Source organism: Camelus ferus, chromosome 9 (assembly GCF_009834535.1).
Source record: "Camelus ferus isolate YT-003-E chromosome 9, BCGSAC_Cfer_1.0, whole genome shotgun sequence".
NCBI lineage: Eukaryota > Metazoa > Chordata > Mammalia > Artiodactyla > Camelidae > Camelus > Camelus ferus.
In genome coordinates, this window is record NC_045704.1 from 13,601,305 (window position 1) to 13,622,635 (window position 21,331).

At 54.6% G+C, this 21,331-nt stretch overlaps 4 protein-coding genes across 5 annotated transcripts in view; 2 read left to right on the forward strand and 2 right to left on the reverse strand.

The window, feature by feature from the left end:
* The first annotated feature begins 1,849 nt into the window (after positions 1-1,849).
* RPL18 (ribosomal protein L18) lies at positions 1,850-6,577 on the forward strand. Its single transcript, XM_006194440.3, has 7 exons — positions 1,850-1,924; positions 3,096-3,182; positions 3,524-3,631; positions 5,015-5,113; positions 5,623-5,746; positions 5,875-5,944; positions 6,458-6,577. Exons 1-7 carry the CDS (start codon positions 1,922-1,924, stop codon positions 6,531-6,533), a joined length of 567 nt encoding a protein of 188 aa, XP_006194502.1. The 5' UTR covers positions 1,850-1,921; the 3' UTR covers positions 6,534-6,577.
* An 836-nt stretch (positions 6,578-7,413) lies between these two features.
* Positions 7,414-16,971, forward strand: FAM83E (family with sequence similarity 83 member E). Of its 2 annotated transcripts, none has more exons than XM_006194443.2 (5): positions 7,414-8,909; positions 10,185-10,352; positions 10,691-10,815; positions 13,963-14,410; positions 15,892-16,971. In XM_006194443.2, the coding sequence occupies exons 1-5, from the start codon at positions 8,436-8,438 to the stop codon at positions 16,165-16,167; spliced, it is 1,491 nt and encodes a 496-aa protein (XP_006194505.2). In that variant the 5' UTR covers positions 7,414-8,435; the 3' UTR covers positions 16,168-16,971. The 2 variants fall into 2 exon arrangements, with proteins under 2 accessions (XP_006194505.2, XP_032341530.1); XM_032485639.1 differs by having other exon boundaries at positions 10,185-10,331.
* On the reverse strand, positions 12,090-13,088 carry SPACA4 (sperm acrosome associated 4). The gene has a single exon (XM_006194439.3). It carries the CDS (start codon positions 12,735-12,737, stop codon positions 12,354-12,356), a length of 384 nt encoding a protein of 127 aa, XP_006194501.1. The 5' UTR covers positions 12,738-13,088; the 3' UTR covers positions 12,090-12,353.
* A 140-nt stretch (positions 16,972-17,111) lies between the features above and the next one.
* The window catches only part of SULT2B1 (sulfotransferase family 2B member 1), a 34,518-nt gene continuing 30,298 nt past the window's right edge, over positions 17,112-21,331 (reverse strand). The window contains exons 6-7 of the mRNA XM_032485640.1: positions 19,021-19,201; positions 17,112-17,345 (exon numbers count right to left, since the gene is read on the reverse strand). Of these exons, the coding sequence (XP_032341531.1) occupies positions 17,146-17,345; positions 19,021-19,201 (381 nt within the window). The 3' untranslated portion in view covers positions 17,112-17,145. The remainder of the gene's footprint in view (positions 17,346-19,020; positions 19,202-21,331) is intronic.

A 21,331-nucleotide genomic window follows, 5' to 3' on the forward strand; every position in this document is an offset into this window, starting at 1 on the left:
GCCCAGTGAGTGACCCAATTACATGGCAAGACAGAGACACAGGAGAGAGACCTCTAGATCAGGGGTGAGGGAGGGAGAGAATGTAGAAGGCCCATAGGCTGCAAGGAACTTAAACCAAAAGACTGAAAGCAAAGATGCTGACAGAGACAGAGAGAGCAAAGACATGGTGAAACTGAAAGAAATCAAGGCAAGAATATCAGGTGACCTAGAAACAGACAGAACTGTGGAGAGAAAGACACATGCTGAAGGAGATAGGGACTGAGCTTGCTAGAAATAAATGGAGGAAGAAGTTCATTTACTGTCAAACAATGTACCTAGTGTTCAACCCAGAGTAGCAACAGCACCAGATAATATGTGCCAAAGAATGTCCCAGAGAAAGAGAGGGACAGAAACCAGTTAAGATGGAGAGATAGGAAAACACAGTGTGTGAGCTCAGGGCTCCAGGGGAAAGAAAGACAGAGACCAAGGAATAGGGGGACAAGGAGGAGGAGGAAATTGTGTCCCATGGTATGGTGATCATGACTTTCAGATGGACCCTTACCTGGTCCTGCTGCTCCTTGGATTCAAGGTGTCCATTTATCTCCCAGCCCACTGCTGTGTTACCACATCAGTGAGATTCTGGTCCTGGGTCAGAGGCCATGGGAGGGTGCTTTGGGCAAGGAACTAGGCCTCATGGCTTGTCCTGTGGCTCTGTGGAGGAGAGGTGAGTAACTAGGAACATCAAGGGCAGAGTACAGGAGGTCAAGCTAGAAATGCTGGAGGCCCAAGGGGCAGGGCCTTTACAAGGAAGGAGAAAAAAGTGTACAAGTCAGCTTTGTCATTGCCCCAACCAGTCCATCTGGTCCCACCCAATAAGGTCCCATCCAATAATTTTAAACTGAGCACTTATTCTGTAAAAAGCACTGTCCTGAGCATTTTAATTAAGTTACGTAATACTAGAAAACACTCTTTGTGCCAGGCCTCTTATCCCCTTTTTGGAGATAAGGAAAGTAAGGCACAGAGAAGTTACAAGACTTGCCCAAGATCACAAAGAGGTTGATTTGCCCAATATCACACCATGAGTAAGTAGCAGAGCCAGGATTTGCATTTGGTTACAAATGGCATCACCATTCTCAAGAGTTTTCTACTCATCCCCTCTCTCCACCCCGTCCTCCAAGCCCGGAACCTCAGCTTGCCTCCTCTGCGCTCCAGTAAAATGCACATCCCTCTCACCGAACCCGCTGGGCCACCTGAATCTCTCTGGCTGGGAAAAGCAGCCTCCGGGTGACAGAGGCTGAGGAGGGGTCAGGGAAGGGCCATCTGGAGTCAAAGGGAGAAGCTGAACCTAAAAGGTGGAAATGCAGGATGCCACAGGCTGGGCTGCAGCAATAAGAGCTCAGGTTAGATCTCAAGTAAGATTTCCTGAGCTGCTGCCGCGCCTGGAAAGCTCAGCAAGAGATAAAGCAGAGGTGAGCCTGATAAGGAAACGCCCAAAGCATGCAATCAGAGATTTCCCAAGGCCCCGACTAGCTGAGCCAGCCCTCTCTGGGTCGTCCAGGAGCCACAGAGAAGCCGTCGGCGTCGGGCCAGAGCGTCACCGCCCAACCTGTCTTCCTAGCGCCGCGAGACATCTCTCTGGCTCCCAGAGCCCTTTCTTCCGGAAGACTATGGAGAACAAGGACTGGTATGACCAGAGAGGCTTCCGAAGTGCTGGCCCTTCCCTCCTTGGGATGGCGTTTGTTCAGCTTTAGATGTTCTTCCATCCAATTCCGGAATCGCCCCTCTAGCCGGTCCTCCGATGCACCATGGAGAGGCACGAGTCGCGGTAGAGATTGCCGTCGCGCCCATGTGACGTCACGTAGGCGCCACTCACTGAAGGCTTTCCCCGCCCACCCGGGCTCCGCTCTTTCTTTCCGGAGCTGGCTAAGGAGTAGGCGCCATCATGGTGAGCGCGTTTTGGGGCGTTTGGGGTTCGACCATCCGCTGCCATCCGCTGCAGTCTCGGGCTGGGGACGTTCCAGAGGGAGGCAGGGATCCCCTGGTGTCTGAATGAGGCGACTCCTGTGGTTGGGAGCTATTTGGGGGGCCCGAAGACCATGGATGGGAGTCGTATCAACCTTCCGCCCCTCCTGTACTCCTTATGGCTCCCGTTTAATAGATGACCAAATTGGTCACAGTGCCAGTAAGTGGCGGAGCCGGATTCGGACCCAGGATTCGGAGCTGGTCCCACAGCCACGGTTGCCTGTGCTGCTTCTGGACCTGTCACACCCCAGCCTGAAAAGCTGTGTTCTTAGGGGTGTCAACCGTCCGGTGCCTGAGTTTTGGGGACCGGCAGGCCTCCGAGTCTCAAGCTCCTACCCACCTTATCATCTTGCTTTCCCGGCCTCTGCCCAGTTTGTTCATCTATTCATTTGGGGACACGATAATTTTGCTCAACTTAGTTTGGGAAGAAATAAAGAAGTGCTCGTCACAGGTCCTTGCACACGTTAAGTGTTGGCTAAATGGCTGCTATTAATAGTTAAGTAATTCTTTACGGCTCATGACAGTACAAAACATTTTCAGGAAAGCGAGTGGGGGTGTAGTGGAAATCGTGGGTTTTTCAAGTTTTTTATCACTAAACTGGGAAACTACTTCATAAGGTGGTTGAATTCAAAGAGATAGTGCATGAAAGGTCGTTGTAGGATTTGGTACACAGTAATTTAAAAAAGCGCGTTGCCATTATAATTTTACAATCTGCCCTGGGTTGAAATGTTTTTGGTCATGCTCCACGTGTGGGAGCGAGCTTTGGGAGCTGAAATAATACTGAGGTTTTTGAAAAACACAACTTGTAAAGAACCAAAAATTTGAGTTAATTTAGCTACTGTGTTAAGATCTCTCATGGTGTTGTATGCCGAGTGCTGAAAGCTTTTCGTGTAGAGTTTTACAAAGGGGTCATTTGAGGCTCGGGATTGTAAGTGATTTTTCCCAGGGGTCTCCCTGTGGTAGACTGGGATTTGTTGTCTCCAGAGACTGAGGCTTTAATTCTTAGAGGTAAGGTAAGGAATAATAGAAGGTTTATGGGCTGAGTAATCGGCCAGATCAGAGTTGAGTTCATGGTCTTCCCTTAATCCCTGCAGGGAGTTGACATCCGCCACAACAAGGACCGAAAGGTTCGGCGCAAGGAGCCCAAGAGCCAGGACATCTACCTAAGGCTGTTGGTCAAGGTGAAGCTGGGGCCCGAGACTTTCAGGCAAGGCCACCCCAGAACTACAAGTTCCAGAGTCTCTGCGAGTATTGGTTCCTTCCAGGGGCCTGCAGGGCAGGCTGGAGTCTGATTGTTTTCCAGAGATTCCTTCAGTGTTTTTAGTTTCTGGGTTTGTGTACAGTTTGCAGGTGTGGAGGGAGATTTTCTTGATCCCTGGCCAGGGCCTGGGCCAGCTCTCCCCCTTGGGCTTGACAGGTTGGGAGAAAGCCCTAAGTCCTTTGTTTGCCTCTTTGTTAGAAGGCTGGGAGGGAGCAGGGAGTGGGCTGCCCTGGGTTCTCATTCTCTTTCCTTCCCCTCCAGCTGTACAGGTTTCTGGCCAGACGAACGAACTCCACCTTCAATCAAGTTGTGCTGAAGAGGTTGTTCATGAGTCGCACCAACCGACCACCTCTGTCCCTTTCTCGGATGGTGAGGGACCAAAGCTGGGAACATAGCCAAACTGGGGGGCAACTGGATCATGTCTGGAACTGGACTTCAAGAGGAAGGGCAGGCTTGGAGCTTTGTGGTAGCAGCTGGCCATCACCTGGTTTAACCTCTACCAGTGGTGGGCACAGAGCTCTGATCCTCTGGTTGTAGGTGAATAGCAGCGGTTTTGGACTGGCTTGGCCTCATTTTCCTTCTCATTGGTTACCCGGTTGAGGGGGAGGTGTTAGAATGGCTTTATGAGGTCTTCCTGAGGTGTCATGTCATAGAGCAAGTCTTGTGTGTCAAACGCTTTCTGTAGGAGAGCTCTGTTAACAGTCTGAGGTGCATTCTCTTTTCTGGAGATTTTCCCAGGCTGGACCTGAGGTTAGGGTTGTGCTAGGTTTTTTGGTTTGTTCTTTAATTGAAGTATAGTGTTTTGAAATATTGTGTTAGCTTTTGGTGTGTAGCAGTGATTCAGTTATACATGTAAATACATACTCTTTTTCATGTTATTTTCCATTATTTGAGGATATCAAACATAGTTCCTTGTGCTATACAATAAGCCCTTGTTTGTTTTATTTTTTTTCTTTTTGTGGGGGGTAGTAATTAGGTTTATTTATTATTTTTTTAAATAGAGGCATTGGGGGTTGAACCCACGACCTTGTGCATTCTAAGCACCCACTCTACCACTGAGCTATACCACACCACCCTTATTTATCTATTTTATGTACAGTAGTTTGTGTCTGTTAATTCCAAACTCCTAATTTATTTCTCCCCATCCCTTTTCTCCTTTGGTAACCATAAGTTTGTTTTCTGTGTCTGTACGTCTGTTTTTGTTTCGTAAATAAGTTCGTTTGTATCATATTTTAGATTCTATGTATAAGCGATACGGTATTTCTTTCTCTTTCTGACTGACTTCACTTAGTAAGATCATCTGTAGGTCTATCCATGTTGCTACAAATGGCATCTTTTTTTTTTTTTTTTTTTTACGGCTGAGTAGTATATGCCTCTGTATACTATGTACACACACATACTTTACCCAGTCATCTGTTGGTGGACATTTAGGTTGCTTCCGTGTGTTAGCTATTGTAAGTAGTGCTGCTGTGAACATTGGGGTGCATGTATCTTTTCCAGTTAGAGTTTTCTTTGTATATATACCCATTAGTGGGATTGCTGGATCATATGGTAACTATTTTTAGTTGTTTAAGGAACCTCCATACTGTTCTCCATGTTGGCCGAGGCTTGTGCTTGTTTTGAGAGGTGTGCCATGGGTGGGTTTAGTCCAGTAGGCAAAGCTGTTGGTCCTCGGGATTCCTGGAGCAGTGGGATTGGACTAAACCACCAGAAGGGACTTACCTAATATGTATCTTCCCCCTCCCCACCAAGATCCGGAAGATGAAGCTTCCTGGTCGGGAAGGCAAAACAGCTGTGGTTGTGGGGACCATAACTGATGATGTGCGTGTCCAGGAGGTGCCCAAGCTGAAGGTGAGCGGGGAGGGGGCTCAGGAGCATGGTGAGTGGGTCACGAGCACAGGCTGAAGGTGAGGTCCTACAGACCTGGCTCACATCCTTGTCCTGCTGTGGGGCTGGTAGGCATCATGCCTGGATGGAAGTGGGGTTGTCATTAGCATATTGATGGCCGGTGTCCCTGGGCAAGCCCCTGCTGGCACCCTGTTGATGGTGCTGGCTCTTGAGCCAGCCAGTGTTCAGAGCTAGATTTCTCTGCCACTTTGTCATCTCTGGACAAAGCCCCGGATCTCTTCAAACCTCAGTTTCCTTCCATGTAATAGCTGCGGGTTGTTGCTGTGTTAAAGGAGTTTGTAGAAGTAAAGTGGTAAGAACAGCTTTTGTCAGCTCAGGAAGTGCCCTCTAGTAGTTGGTGGGGTTGGTTATCAGGCCGAGCAAGCAGTGGGACGCCTCTGCTGGGCCTGGGCAGCAGCCCTTACATTGCCATCTAGGGGACTCTGAAAATGCCTGTCCTCTGTGTCCCCCAGGTATGTGCCCTGCGAGTTAGCAGCCGTGCCCGGAGCCGCATCCTCAAGGCTGGGGGCAAGATCCTCACCTTTGACCAGCTGGCCCTGGACTCGCCCAAGGGCTGCGGCACTGTCCTGCTCTCTGGTGAGTAACACTTAGTGGCGCAAGACTGGTGGGGGTGTGTGACCACTGGCATTCTTTACCTTCCCAGGCCTGGGAGGTCAGGGGCACTGCTGCCCCAAATCAGCCTGAACCACCCCTTCCTTCCCCAGGTCCTCGCAAGGGCCGAGAGGTGTACAGGCATTTTGGCAAGGCCCCAGGAACCCCACACAGCCACACCAAGTGAGTATACCCAGCCCTGACTCCCCTGGGCCCCGGCCTGCAGGCCTAGGCCTTGCTGTGCTCTCATCTGCTTCTGTTTCTCCTACTTGTCCAGCCTCGGGCTTCCCTAGAACTCCCCACCCCATCTTACCCGCTCTTCCTTCGGAACTCGGCTTGAAGCGGTGTTCCTGGGGGTGTTGAGCTCCCTGTGTTCTTCAGGGCCTGTCCCCATCTTTCAGGCGGGGCTTGCATTTTGTTGAGTTTCTGGGGGCCCCGGGCCTAGTGCAGGTGCTGCAGCAGCCACTCCTGGCATCTTGGCTTCCTGCACTGACAGGTTTTTCCAGCAGCCGACTCGGTGTCACCACTGATACTCTTGGGTTGAGTGAGGCCCCCTTCCGGTGTCCCCCTGCTACTGTTAGAGCAAGCAGCACTGCTCTGAGCCCCCAGCTCTCAAGCAGGCCCTGACCGCCAGGGGGCATCCCTGTCTCCATCTGTAACGGGGGCCCGCGCTCACCATCCCTTCTCTCCCCGCAGACCCTATGTCCGCTCCAAGGGCCGGAAGTTCGAGCGTGCCAGAGGGCGACGTGCCAGCCGCGGCTACAAAAACTAACCCCAGATCTTGCCTTGTTATTAAAAATTGATTTTGGATGCTGATGGCCCTTTGTGTGTTCTTGGGGAAGGTTGGGGCCAGGGGGAGAGAAAGGATTGGAGCCTGCTAGTGAAAAAGTCTTTGTTTGGGCAATTGGATGCTGCACCTATATTGGTGGAGACCAGCCTCAGGGATGGAGCCCCTTCAGCGGTGCTGGGGCCGAGTCAGTGGATCCCAGGCGCCTGCCTGCCTGTTTCCCACACCAAGCCTGCCGGCGCCCTCTGGTGGAGTCAGTGTGTCTGGACCTAGCTGCAGCTGCACCTGTTGGGACCTCGCAGCTCCCCCCCCCCATAAGGCCAAATCCCCACCCAAGAGCCAGGTGTTAGTGCACCTGCCTCCTCTCAGGATTAGTCATGCCGACTCTTAAAGCACCCTTGCTGTCCTCCCGGATGGGGTTGGGCGGGGCGTGGACAGGGAAGTATGGATGGGGTAGGCCCCTGTGGGAGGGTGTGCGTGGGAACAGGCAAGGTCCTCCCCTACCCCGAAGCCCGAGTGGCCAGCTGCTGTCCCCCAGGTGAGCAACCTGTTGAATGTGTTCTTGGGCTGGGACCTTCCCTTACACTCGTGTGGCTCCCCAGACCTCCGGGGACTTGGGTCGGCCCTCCCCCTGTGTTTGCTCAAGGGGTTGGGTTTCCCAGATCCCAGGCAGAAACCTGATGAATAAGGCAGGACAGCCGGAAGAACCGCAGAAACACAAGCAGGAAGTCTCCAGCTCCCTGATCTGACTCTGAGAAGGCAAGAGGAGGGGAAAGGGATGGAGACCTGGATGTGCTGGGGAAGCTGAGGGGGACGGGAGGGAGAGGAGACGGCCTGGCTTTTCCTCTCCTTTCTCTTTGCAGGGTTGGACACTGGTCTGGAGGAAAGGAGCTCCCTGGGTGCTGGGGTTGGAAGGAGGCGCTGCTGGTTTGCAGGGGTACAAGGTCCACAGACCAGAGGTTGGGTCAGGAGCCTCAAGGGGGCAACTTGGAAAGGGGACCAGAAGGGATGCGGAGTGGTCCTTGGCCAGGAATAAATGGGTGGTCTGATAACAGGAGAGAATGGGATTAAGGTAGCAGTCCCGACTGTAGGACAGACGGAGACGACTGGTGGCCCGGGAGACAGGCAGGGGCAGTAGCCTGAGGAACAGTGGCTAGTTAGTCGTGTCCTCAATGTAGATGGGCCGGTTCCATCGTAATGAAACCCCCTCCGAGGACATCCACCACTGGGGCAGCCCGAGTGGGTGTGAAGGTCTGGGGAGCAGAGTCCTCAACCCAGAGGAGACTGACCTAGTTCCCCAGCTGGGGAGGGGTGATGCCAAGACAGGGCTGGAGTGTGTTCTTCCACGGCTGAGAGAGGAGATCCAGAGAGGGCTTCCAGGATGGTCAGCCAGTGAGAGCTGGTGAGCCAGGTCGGTCGTCGGGAGAAACAGATTTGAACGGAGCCAGCTGGGAGCTCCTCCCAGCAGTCAGATACTGAGCTTGTCAGTTGGAAGCAATTAGTGTCTTCTAGACGAAGAAACATCCAGAGAGGGTTAGTCTGATGTGCCGTTGGCCAGGGGCAAACAGGCAGCCCGCCCTGCCTTTAATCAGGGACAGAGACGAGCAGACAGCCTGTGACCTGGAGATGGCAGTGGGGTCAGCCTGAGCCAGCTGCAGGGTCAGTTGGGGCATTGTAGAGCCAGTGGGCTAGAGTTGGAGGTCGTGTCGTGTAGCAGAGATGGGCAGCTAGTTGGAGACGGTGTCAGATGGTCAGCCTGACCCTCAGAGGCTGGCAGGACGCTCAGATGGCTGGTGGTCTGTTGGTCTGAACCCCAGATGGTAAGTAACCAGAGACAGCCAAGCCCTTGGACACCCAGCTTCACCGTCCTCTCACCTGAGTGGTCCGATGGCGGCCTCCCAGCTGGCGGCACTGGAAGGAACGGAGTCGGGCGCTGGGGGGCTGCCCCTCACCGAGGCCAGCCCCAGCTTCCTGTACTCCGAGGGCCAGCGGCTGGCGCTGGAGGCTCTGCTGAGCAAGGGCGCAGACGCGTTCGAGGCCTGCCTGCAGCGCGAGGGGCTGCGGCCCTTCCTGAGTGGAGATGAGGTCCGGGGCCTGGAGGCGGCAGCCGAGGACTGGACAGCAGCCAAGCAGGAGTCTGGCAGGGCAGCTGATGGAGCCACCACTGCTGACGGGGACTTGGGCAGCCTGACCTACTGGCCTGGACAGTCGGAGGAGCCAGTGCCCATGCTGCGGCTGGGCTGGCCGGAGGACTCGGCCTGGAAGGGTATCACCCGGGCACAGCTGTACACTCAGCCGCCTGGTGAGGGCCAGCCATCCCTCAAGGAGCTGGTGCGCCAGGAAATCCAGGCCGCCCACAAGGTGGGGGCCTCGGGGGCCTGGTGTCCCTTCCCCAGACCCCGTCATCCTCACCTGTGAGTGAGAGCACGTCCCCTGGCATGAGCCAGGCCCTCCTGGAACTTGCAAGTCCACACCTCCCAGCCCCTAGGACCTGGGCATCCACACTTCCGGGATCTCATCCTCACCCTCTTAGATGTGGTGTATTCTAGCATATTCCACCTTCTCCCCAAGACCTGGGTGCCTTAGGCATCCATGCCCCTTGGAACTAAATATGACCCACCCTGGTCTTGGCCATCTACCCTACCCCGCCTCCTTCCAGGGAGGGTCCAGACATCTCCCCTGCATCCCCCCAGCCTGTTCTTTATTTTTATTTCTTTATTTTTAATGGAGGTACTGGGGATTGAACCCAGGACCTTGTGCACGCTAAGCATGCACTCTACCAGCCTTTTTTAAAAACTTTGTGTGTGGGGGAGGTAATTGGGTTCACTTTATTTATTTATTTAGTGGAGGTACTGGGGATTGAATGCAGGACCTCAGGCATGCTAAGCACACACTCTACCACTAAGCTATATTCTCCCCACTCCCAGCCTATTCATTATTTAGCAATTTATCTTTTTCTGCTCCCACGCTAAGTGCTTTATATGGCTTAACCTCCATAATCCTCAGGAGGGCACCATTAGGTTGAGACTTAATGTATCCATTGAGGAGATGGGGAAACAGACATGGGAAGTTGTCTTTTGCCTGTAAGTGGCTGAGTGGGGATTTGAACCAAGGCCTTCTGGCCAGTGAGTGGGAGTTTATCTCCACTACCTTTTTCTGCGCACAAGATCTAAGCTCTCAGCATCCTCTGGTTCACAGAGCTCTCCTTGGTGGCCTGGCATGTCATCCCTTCCCACCCGGCATGCTGGGTGCTCCTGAGGACCAGGTGTGCAGCTGCCCACAGTGCCCTGTGGGGGCCTCCAGCCCCTGACCCCTGGAGCAGGGCTGCCCTGTAGTGTCACAACTCAGGGGACACCATTCACCATTGCAGATGTGTGATTTGTGATGACAGCTTTCCAGCAGTTAGAGGCCAGGATCTCAAGGAAGGGCTGGCTGTTTTCTTCTCATTCACACATAGGCGCTGCATGAACAGCAGTGCGTGTCTGGGGGTCTCCCCCTCAGCCCCCCTAAACATCCCACAGAGAGCCTGGGCCCTTAAACCCCTAGCCCCCATAGCACCTCATCCCCAGAGCCCCACCCTCAGATTGTCCCCTGGGCCCCAGGCTCCACCACAGCCCCTCTTCCCCACCCCCCCAGCTGGTGGCTGTAGTCATGGACATCTTCACTGACCCAGACCTGCTTTCGGACCTGGTGGATGCAGCCACACGCCGCCGGGTGCCCGTCTACCTGCTCCTGGACCGTCAGCAGCTGCCTGCCTTCCTGACACTGGCCCAGCAGATGGAGGTGAACCCCTGGGCCACTGAGGTAGGGGCCTGGCCTGTGTCTGGGAGCACTGGGGGCAGCTGGGCCAGACCCTTCCATGGGGTCCTGGGTCATCGAGGTGGATGCCAGCTGAGGGTCCCTTGAGAGCTGATGCCCATGGCATGGGGAGCGGGGGGATCTCCCCATGCGGTCCCTCTGAGTTAGGGGTATTTCCAAGATACCCTGAGGCTCTGGGGAAGCTGGAACAGACCCTTCCAGAGAGTCATGGGCCACCCAGGTAGAGGCCAGGATCTCCAGGTCTGGAGGCGTCCTGAGCCCTTGGCACTGGGCGGGGCTTTGTGGGGTCGGCCTGAGCAGGGGGTATGCCTTCCCCACCCCAGAACCTGGACATCCGAGTTGTACGGGGCTGCAGTTTCCAGAGCCGCTGTGGTCGGCAGGTGAGCGGCAATGTTCGGGAGAAGTTTGTGCTGCTGGACAGCGAGAGGGTCGTCTCAGGATCCTACAGGTGCGGCTCCCCCCGACCATGCCACCGGTCTCCTGTCCCTAGCTCTCCCTCAGCATGTTCAGGCAACAGGTGGCATCCCCTTCTCTAGACTCTTTCCTCATCTGTAAAATGGGTCTAAACACCCGGCCCCGGAGAGTAGGTGTCCTGGAGCAGAACGAGCTGGCATTGGCTGGGTGCTGGGCTGTTCAGTGGCCTAGGGGTAAGTCTTTGTCTCTTTGACTATGTGTTCCCTTATCTGGAAAACTGGGCCCACAATTAGGATGTAGGAGTTTCAGAACCAGGGGGACCTGGATTGGAGTCCTAGCTCTGCCTTGGGTGAGTAACTCCACCTCTCTGAGCATCTATTAAAAAAAAAAATCAGAGCCAGGGTACAAATGGCCTGGCCCTCCGACCATTTCATCTCCCTCCTCTGCTCTATTTGTGGTCCCTGGAACCTGGCTCCATGACTTCTTAGCTCATGACCTTGGGCGGGTGCCTCCCACACCCCAAACCTCAGTTTCCCATCTGGACAGTGTGAAAATAGCTACTTCCAGTGTCCTCAGAGCAGCATGTGGTGGGGCGCTTGGAGTCCAGGGCTGGGTGGCTTGGGGTCGAATCCTTGCTCTGCCAGTTCCTAGCTGTGTGATTTTGGGCAACTGGCTTCACCTCTCTGTGCCTCAGTTTCCCCCTCGCCACTGTGGGATGATATCGTTAGTGCCTCTAGAGCAAGGTTTCTCAGCAGAGGTACTACTCACATTCGGGGCTAGGTGATTCTGTGTTGTGGGGGGCTTTCCTGGGCTGACCTGCAACCCTGCTCTCTACCCAGGAGATGTCAGTAGCTTTCCCCTTCCCCAGTTATGACAACCTAGTGTCTCCAGACATTGCAGCTGCCCCCTGAGGGGCAGAAGTGCCCAACTGATGACCACTGCTCTAGATTTGGGCTTCAGAATCAGCTGGATGACTTGTTAAAACCCTGATTTCTGGGCCCTACCCCTCTTCAGCCGGCCTAGTATGAGGCCCAAGAATTGGCATTTCTGGCAAGTTCTCCATTGATCCTGCCACTGCTGGTCCGGGGACCACACTTGGAGAGCCACCAGCATCCAGACTGGGAGGTTTTGAAGAGAACCTACCATCCCAGCTTCACTTGGAGATTCAGTGAGATACCGGTGCCTGGCATATAACATAAGAAGTGCTCCATGAATGTCAGCTGTCATTTATTATTATTATTACTTTTTTTTTAACCATATTTCATCAACTCTAAGGTGCCACTAAAGCAAGGAAGCTTCTTGTTGAAAATGTGAAAAGATACGCGTCTTAGAACCAACAAAATACAGTAGTCCAGCCGAACCCACTGGGCACGGGTCCCCACCACTAAATCAGGCCAGAGGATGCTTCGCCAAGCACTGGGCTCTGGTGGACAACCCTAGAATGGATGAGGCCAGGGCCACAAGAGGTTGTCCAGGGCCTCTGGCCATTTAATGGGGGAAGGGGGTGGAGGCAGGGGGCATGGGGAGCAGTGGAGCCGGGAGACCAGTCTTGAGCCCTGCCCTCCAGGTAGGTCACAGCAAATGTTGGAGCAGCAGCAGCAGCATGCCCAGCGCCAGGCCAGTGGTGGCCCCCGCCATCCAGCTGCCTGTGGGGTTGGGAGCCCCATTGCACAGGTGGCCGGTGCAGCAGTTGGTGACGAGGCTGTAGGTGATGCCCATGTAGCTGACGGGCTCCTCGCGGCCGCACGAAGTGGCCCGCGTGCAGCCTTTGTTGATGATGGGGCCAGCGCCCTGCGCCACCCCACGGCCTGTGAAGCAGTCCTCGTCATCGCCACAGCGCATGTGGGTACCGGGGCAGCTCAAGGAGTCGGTCAGCTCACAGAAGACGCAGTCCTTGGCGCCCGTCGTACCTGGGGGCAGAGCTGTCACCAGAAGCAGCAGCCAGCCAAGGACCATGGTGGCCTAGTGGCGGTGACGGTGCCCAAGCCAGGCCGTGGGCTTCCTGGACCTCCTGGAACTGCTGAATGACACTCCTCACGCCCACGAGACTTCTGCCCCTGGTTCTGGTCTCCCAGGGTCAGCACCCGGCGTGTCCTCAGTTCCCAATGCTCCGTGTCCCTCTCAGGAGCGCCGTTGTGACCACGGCTCTCAAGTCCTCGGGTCTCAGAAACTCCCCCGGGACAGAGACGAGCCAGTGGCTGCAGCCCGTCAGGAGTCTTTGTGGAGCGGAATGGGGTGACCTCACAGACCCTCTAGGGTTCCCACTGGCCGCTCTGGGGATGAGGTCATAGGTGGGGGAGGGGTGTCACAATCTCCAGGGCAGGCTGGGAGGGAGCGAGGACACCGCCTCCCCGCCAAGGTAAGGATGCTCAAACCCACCTTCACCATCCCGGCCGCACTTGTCCTCTCTGCTGGGTGCTGTAGCTGCTAAGGCACAAGATACACGGCCCAGGGTGAGCAGGGTTTTTTCAGATGGGCAGACCGAAGCTCAGGAAGGGAAAGTGGCATGTCCAAGGTCCCCGGAGCCAGGACTAGAGCCCAGGTTCACTTAATTCCAAAGACGGCATTTACCGAGCACCTGCCGTGGGCCAAGACCTGTGCTAGGGACTTTAAATCACAACCTCTATGATCACAGGAATATTAAGGGTGCAGCTGACCACGGCCCACAGGTTTTTGGTGCTGGGCACCTACTGGGCACTGTGCTCGACCCCATGTCCTCTCATTCTAATCTTCCTATGTTTTAGCTCCATATTACAGATGAGCAAACTGAGGCAGGGAGCAGGTGCACCTAGAGCCTGGCACATGGCAAGTACTTAATAAATGGCTGTCATTATAGGAAGCAGCCAAGTCTTAAAACAGTCCCTGAGAGTGTCGGAATCCTGTCTCTTTCCAGAGAGGGAAACAGAGGCATCTCTCGGTGGGGATGGGGCTGAGCCCAGGTTTAAACTCGAGTCTGATTCCGGATGATAATTTAAGTACCTTAACTCATGTCCTCACATCAACCCTCTGGGGTAGGTACTTCATTGTTCCCATTCTACAGAGGGGCATGTTGAGGCTGGAGAGGTGGCAGGACTTACCTGAGGTCACACAGCCTGCCCTGGGACCACTTGGAGGTGATGGGGGCTGGGTCAGGCCTCTGGGACCACTTGGAGATCCTGACCCCTTAATCTGTGCCCCTCAGCTTCACATGGAGTGACTCACGCCTGCACCGGGGCCTGGTGACTCTGCTGACCGGTGAGATTGCCGATGACTTCAGCCGTGAGTTCCGGACACTGTATGCGGCCTCCTGGCCACTCCCGCCCGCGCCCACCCCAGGACCCTTTGTCAGAGCCCCGGGGGAGCTGCAGCTGGCACACAGCCCGCACCGTGTGGCCCACCGCCGCTCCATGGCCCCCGCATTGCCGCCACCACTACCTGATGGCTCGCTGGCCCAGCGCCTGGCCGCCTGCCGGGTCTTCAAGGAGGACCGGCAGGAGAACCCAGCCATGCCAGGGCCAGCTCTCAGCGACATCCTGAGGAGCGTACAGCGCACCCGGACCCCCAGTGGCCCCCCGGCCCGGCCCAGCCGCTCTCTATGGGACCTGAGCCGCCTGTCCGAGCTGTCAGGCTCCAGTGACGGTGACAATGAGGTGAGACCTGGTGGCTGGTCTGAGAGAGAATAGCTGAGAGAGGATGGAGGCATCTGAGGGCCTGCCACGTGCCTGGCCCTGTGTAGGGGCAGGGAAAAGCAAAACTGCTCACTTCTGTTCATAACTGCATCGTCCACTTCCTGTACCCATACTGTGTGCTGGGCAGGGGAGCCCTGGGTTGCAGGGGCAGAGACCTCATGAGCCCTGGGCATGAAACCTGGCATGATTCTCCAACTCTGAGAGCCCAGGGTGGGTGAAGGGTGGAGACTTGCCCTCTCTGAACCTCAGTGTTCTCATCAAGGATGTGGGCTGAGTGACTGTCCCTATCCTCAGTTTGCTTGGGAGGAGGAGTCAATAAGGGTAGAACGAACTAGAATCATCATCATTATCATAAATTCCCCCAAATGGAATTTATTTTGCCTTCATGACATCCTTATCCCAGGTCAGTGAGGCAATGTTCATGCTCAGTTTTATGGCTGGGAAAGCAGAGGCTGGGAGAGGTTGAGCCGAACTTGCTCAAGGTCAAAGCAACGATCTTTTGTGGGCTCCTAGCCACGTGCCAGGCTCCAGGCCAAGCGCTTTCACTGAGGTGGTTAAATTTCACCTTTGCCACAACCCTACGAGGTAGGTGTGATTACAGCTCTCCATCCACTCCTTTCACTGATGGGGAAACTGAGGCACCAGGGAGGAATCAGAACTCAGCCCTGGTTGCCTCTCAGGCAGGGCTTTTAAATGCTCTGCTTGTTGGCTTCCTGGATTTGAGTGTCCTGGGGTGTTGGGGAGGGAATTAGGGGAGCTCAGCTGCTTAGACACTGGGGTTCTAACAGCCTGCCCCAACTCTCTAGGGGACCCTGGGCAGGGCATCAGTATCCCCAGCAGTAAAGCAGGCTGTGGAGAAACCAGTGGACCCTCCCTGGACGCAGGCAGACTTGTGGTCAGTCTCTTAGCGAGCTGTGCCCTCTGAGTCTGTTTCCTCATCTAACTGGGAGCTCAAGGCCTCTTCCGAGGTTGAGCAAGAAATGTCCCAGGAATCGCCTCCCTCAGTCTGTGCCAAGGGAGGGGCAGGGGCAAGGTCCTTACCTCTACCTGATCCTGAGCCGCCCTCACCCAGCATCACCTCCCTTGGCAAATATTTGCTCCCCCCACACAGGTGCCAGCTGCTTCCTGTTCCTTCCCAGCTGCAAACATGCCCAAGGGGACACAGCTCCTTGCCCCCTCTGTAGGTCTGGGGGGTCCCCAGCCTTCCTGCTCACTTCCTTCCTGGCTCTGGAGACTCAGGGGTCTTCTCGCCTCCCCGTGGAGTTCACCCCACCCTTCGTTCTCCCTCACCTCCCTCCTGTGTCATCTCTCGCCTTCCTGTCTCACCTTCCTTCTCTCCTTTCTCCCTAACCACCTTCTCCATCCTTGTTCACCCTCGTCTCTCTGCTCCAGCTCTGGGCCCCCAAGAGCCTCCTCTCACCTCCCTCTCTTTCCCTCCGCAGCACAAGAAGTCCCGGGGCTCCAAGGACACCCCAGCCAAGGCCCTGATGAGGCAGCGGGGCACTGGAGGGGCTCCCTGGGGTGAGGCAGACTCCCGTCCGTTGGCCTGGTCCCAGCCCTGGGGCAGCACCCTGTCCCCCATCCCTGCCCGCCGCCTCCACTATCTGTCCCCGACCCAAAGGAGGCTTGGTAAAGATGCTGCAGGCAAACTTCCAGAACCCAGAGGCATTCGGCAGCCAGACCAGGCCGCCCAGCCAGGAATCCAGGGGTGGCCCTGACAGAAGCCAAAGCCAAATGGGACTGGCCTGTCTCAGGATATTTGGACAACTGTCACTTGAAGCCCCTAGCCTTGCTATCATGCCTTGGACAAGGCTTCTGGCCTCAGTGTCCGGGAAGTGGAAAGGGGTTTTATTTTTGTTTTTGTTTTTTTTCACTTGTTCTAGACCGTGGGCAAGCCCCAGTGCCCACTCTAGACCTCAGTGTCACAGCCTAGAAAATGGGCAGAAAGTCTCCTCTGGCTGGGAGCTAGAACAGCACACATCCTTTTCCGGCTGGATCAGAACTTCTCTGAGGACAGGCCTGGCTGAGTGGCTCCCAGGCTGGAATTGTGTGGGGTGAAGATGGGGAGTCCCTGAGACAAAGGGGAAACTTCTGCACCCACCGTGCTCAGGAGCTGAGGATAAACTGAGCTTGGCCGGGGAGAGGAGAGAGCCCCATCCAGGGAGCCGCGCTGAATCGGGAGGGACTGGAAATCGGTGAGGACACACCTGCTGGGGAACAGGCCAAGGCCGTGGAGAGGGACCCAGCAGGAGCTGGGACTGTTTTGTGGGCACCAGCGGGTGAATTGTTGGGGCTGCCTTTTACCTCTGCCTAGAATAAAGCTGCTTCATGCCAGAAACTTGCATTTCCACAGCCTAGTGGGAGGCCCAGGAGTCCAGGTCCCCAGCCCCCTCCTCCCCCAAGGATCCAGGAGTCGCGGCCGCAGCACCCTCACCCTGGGGGAGTCGGGTGCCCAGCGCTGGCCTCTCTGCCCTACCTTTGCCTCTGGGCGAGACTTCTGAGTCACAGACTCCACCAGCGTGCCAGGTGGGTTAGAGGACCTCGTCCTCCCCAGGCCTCGGGTGGCCCCCAAGGGGTCCTCGCCAGAACCTCCGCGGTCCGCAGCGGCGCCCCGCCCGCCCTCGCGCGCCCCCTGCCGCCGGGACGCCACCTCCACAGCGCATCGTTGAGCCCGGGCAGGAGGGATGTGTTTATTTTTAGGGTGACGGGTGGGGGTGCTCAGAGGCCTGGCTTGGGGCTGGGCTGGGGTCCGGGCTGGGGTCGGGGTCCGGGCTGGTGTCTTCAGGGGCCTCGTCCCAGGGGAAGGTCGGCAGCCCCCGCATCTGCTCGCGGTAGACGCGGTCGAAGGCTTCGCTCTGCACCACCGTGAAGTGATTCTTCCAGTCACCACACACCCCTGGAGGGGAGGGAGGGAGGCCGAGGTGAGGAGCATCGTCCCTCGCCCCCAACATCCCAGCACCCTCTTTCCCACCTCCCGGGCTTTGCCCATGTTCCCTTTGCCAGAAGCACTGACCTTCCCCCGCCCCCCATCTCCATTTTGCCCCTTTACCTCCTCTGATGATGACTAACAATGGACAGACCCCCGGCCACCATTCCCTCCCCCCCCCCACCCCGCCCCACCCTACTCAACCCTCCAGCAGACTTCTCACCTTCCTGCACGGATCTCTTAAATCTCTACCCAGAATATCTGCCTCCCCATCTAGTATTCCTGCACACACTCCCAACCTTTGCCTTTACAGTTTCCAGATCCTTCTGCAACCCTTGGCTCATGGCCCCTTCCTCTATCTTTAAAGCATCTTCTACCTTCTGACGCTGACCCTCCTTCACCTTCTTACAAGGATAGGTTGACTGTGACCTGTCCCTCTGCTCCCTGGCTAGAGCAGGGTTTCCTCGCTCCAGCACTCCTGCAATGCCCTACCTTACCTCCATTTATTGCTCTGGCATTGGGAATCAGTGCTGTCCCAGCACTCAGTGGATACCAGGCATCATGATGAAGATTGGCTGGGATTCACTCTTTAATCCTCCCAGCAATTAATCAGGCAAAGGGCGTGGCTCTGCTGGTTCTGTGTGCCCCGGATCAAGCACTCTGAGGCTTAGGTTTCTGATCTCACAGGAGGATAATCTGAGGTACCAGCCCTTGCCTGGAATCTTGGGGCCAAAGTAATTTAGATCACAGTATTTTGAATTTTAGCAGATCCCCACACTGCATGTTACAAGACACCCTGAGTGAGGTCTGGGGGTGGGGCTCCCTGTGGTGGGTTAATACCCACTTCCCGACCAAGATGTTTAAGACCTAATTCTTGGAACCTATGAATATGTGACCTGATAAATCACACTTTGCAGATGTGATTTAAGTTAAAGATCTTGAGGTGTGGAGAAGACCCTGGATTATCTGGGTGGACCCAATTTAATGGCAAGCATCCTTATAAGAGGATGAGGGAGGGTCAGAGTCAGAGAGTAGAAGATGCTCTGAAGATGGAGGAAGGGGCCACAAACCAAGAGATGCAGGCGGGTCTGGAAACTGTAAAAGGCAGGGAACCGATTCTCCTCTAGAGCCCCCAGAAAGAATATGTTCCTGGCACTTTAATTTTGTCCCAGTGAGACTGATTTTGGACTTCTGACCTCCAGAACCATAAGGTACAAACATGTGTTGTTTTAAGCACTTAAGTTGGTGGTATTGGGTTACAGCAGGAACAGGAAACTAACACATTTCCACCCTCACCCTGAATCCAACACTTGAGTATTTCTGGGGTGAACGTTAATGCTAAGAAGGGTTCACGAAGACTTGAAATAGCCTCATAGTGGTTTGGAGCTGGCTATGAAGAAAACGTACTCAAGTGTCTTCTTCCAGTTTAGAGCTCTCTGGGTGTGGTGGGCCTGGGACGACAGGCCCCTTGCCAAGCCCTGTGTGCAGAGTCAATCCCGGGTCCACAGTGATCCCATAAATGCAGTTCTGCTCCCAGCACCCCATGTGAGAGCTAGAGAAATAGGCCCAGAGAGGTTAAGTAACTAGCCAAGCCACACAGCCAGGCAGAGGTCTCATGAGCCTTGGAGCCCTCGAGTCCTCACACCTTTCCGGAGGAAGGCACCATGGCTCTGGTCCAGCAGGCTGGGCGGCAGCAACGTGAAGTTGGACATGGTGTTGGCCTTCATGGCATTGAAGGCCGAGTGTGCCACGACAGATTCCAGCGCCTCCTCACCCAGCGGCCGGCCCAGGAACTGGCAGATGCGTTGCACGGAGCTGTGGAGATCCTGGGGACAGGGGAGAAGGGGCAGGGGATGAGTCAGTGGAGGAAGGGGACCCCAGGTGAGAAAGAAACTTTAGTCCCAGAGTTTGGATTCCTGAGTCCCAACCCAGATCTGGAATCTGGGTGATTCTGCCTCTGCCTCAGTTTCCCCACCTCCAAGCCAGGCAGTTGGGCCATGACCTCTGAGGGGTTTTGCAGTTTAGGGTTTTGGAGGGTTCTGTAGGGAGGGAAGGGATGGGGCTGGGTCAGAGGTCACAGCAGGGGGGCGGAGGTCAGTTCAGCATCTTATGCAGAATCACCCTCTTTCAGGTTGGAAAGTCACTGTGGATTGTGCGCCTATTGTGTACCAATCTCTAGTCCAACCCCCTCATGAATACCTGCCATCGGACCTACCAGTAGCCTTACAGAGAGGTGTCAATACCCGAGTAGGTAAATGGAGGCTCAGAGAGGGGAAGACACTTGTCCAGGGTCACACAGCCAAGGAGGAAAACAGATCTGAGTCCCCAAAGCCCACATCCTCCTTTCCATCTTGCTGCCTTCCCTAATATGCAGCGCCTGGCACCGGTCAGCTCCACCAACCCCATGGCCCCGATTTTCCAGGTCATTCTTGGTTTCATAAGCCTCCATCCCTTTATCCTGTTGAACAACTAAGGTGTCCCAGAAATTCAAACATGTTGGCAGTTCCTCACACCCAGGGGCAGCCCAGAAACTCTGTCAGGCTGCGTGACCCAGTTTTGGGTTTGGAGAATAAAGCTTGATGGAAAAGAGAGGGGGAGGGGTAGTGCTGAAATATTTTCTGGATCTTTCCATCAAAAGAGATTTACGAGGGTGGGGAAAAAAAACCCACAGGGCCCACAGGGAAGACCCCTACCCTCTCTAGGTTATAACCTCCCTGTTTCCTCCTCTATAAAATGGGGGCAATAACAATATTGGGGTGAAGCATAGAAAATTATCTTTTTTTTTTTTGCAGCTCGAAACTGGTTAAATACGGGCATTTCATGTTGTTTGATCTAATCTGTACCTCACCGATTACAGGGTTAAACCAAATCATTTGTGTGCAGCATTTGGTGCCTGACATCTGTCAGAGAGGCTGAAACGTTTGATACTGGGGCTATTACTAATCAGATAGGCCCTCGCTCAGTACCTAATCACTCTTACTTTGCTCACTATACTAACTGTTTGCAATAGCTTGTCAGATGGTTATAATACGCCAGTGCCCGATATTGTGGACCTCACAACAACCCTCTGCTCCAGCATTTTTCACCCATGTTAAGGATGAGACTTCTGAGGCTCTGAGAGATTTTTAAGAGGATTTTAAACAACAGGATCCTACGGTATAGCACAGGGAACTATATTCAATAACTCATAATAACCTATAATGAAAAAGAATATGAAAAAGAATATATATTTATCACTGAATCACTATGCTGTACACCAGAAACTACCAACATTGTAAATCAACTATATACTTCAATAAAAAAGAATATAAATAAAAAAGAAACTATAAACATTTTTTAAAAAAAGATTTTAACAGCTTTTTCAACACCAAAATCCAGGCTCTTTAGGCTGCAAAAAGCACAGACAGAAAGGAGGGTACAAAAATGCATGAAATGCACACATGGGAAGAGAATGTCTGGGAATGTTGGTGAAGGAATGTGTTGAGAGCCTCTTAAGTTCTCAGCATCTCAGGACACATCTTTGTTAAGAACGTAGAACAGTTGGACACATTTACTGTGGACTGGTCCATCTAGAAGCCCAGCATCTCCTTGCCTGGGTAAAGCCATAGGCACTCTGTATGGCCCCTTCTTCTAGGCAGTCCTCCCTGATTGCCCTAGCAGGAAAGTTTCTTTCTCCCAGGGTACCTGCCCCCAGGATGTTCGATGGGGTCCAGATAGGCTCCCTGTCTGACTCCTAAGGCTGTTTCTTTCCTTTGCTTCTCTCCACATTTCAGGTCACAACCATCATTAAACCATCATCACTTCCCACGTATCACAGTTCTGCATTGTCCCATTTATCCTGTCACCTCTGCTCAGAGCCCAGCTGGGGCTTCCACCAACTCAGAGAAAAGCCGGAGTCCTCACTGTGGGCTCCATCCCCTCTCTGCCCTCACTTCCCAGCACCCCCAACCTCGGCT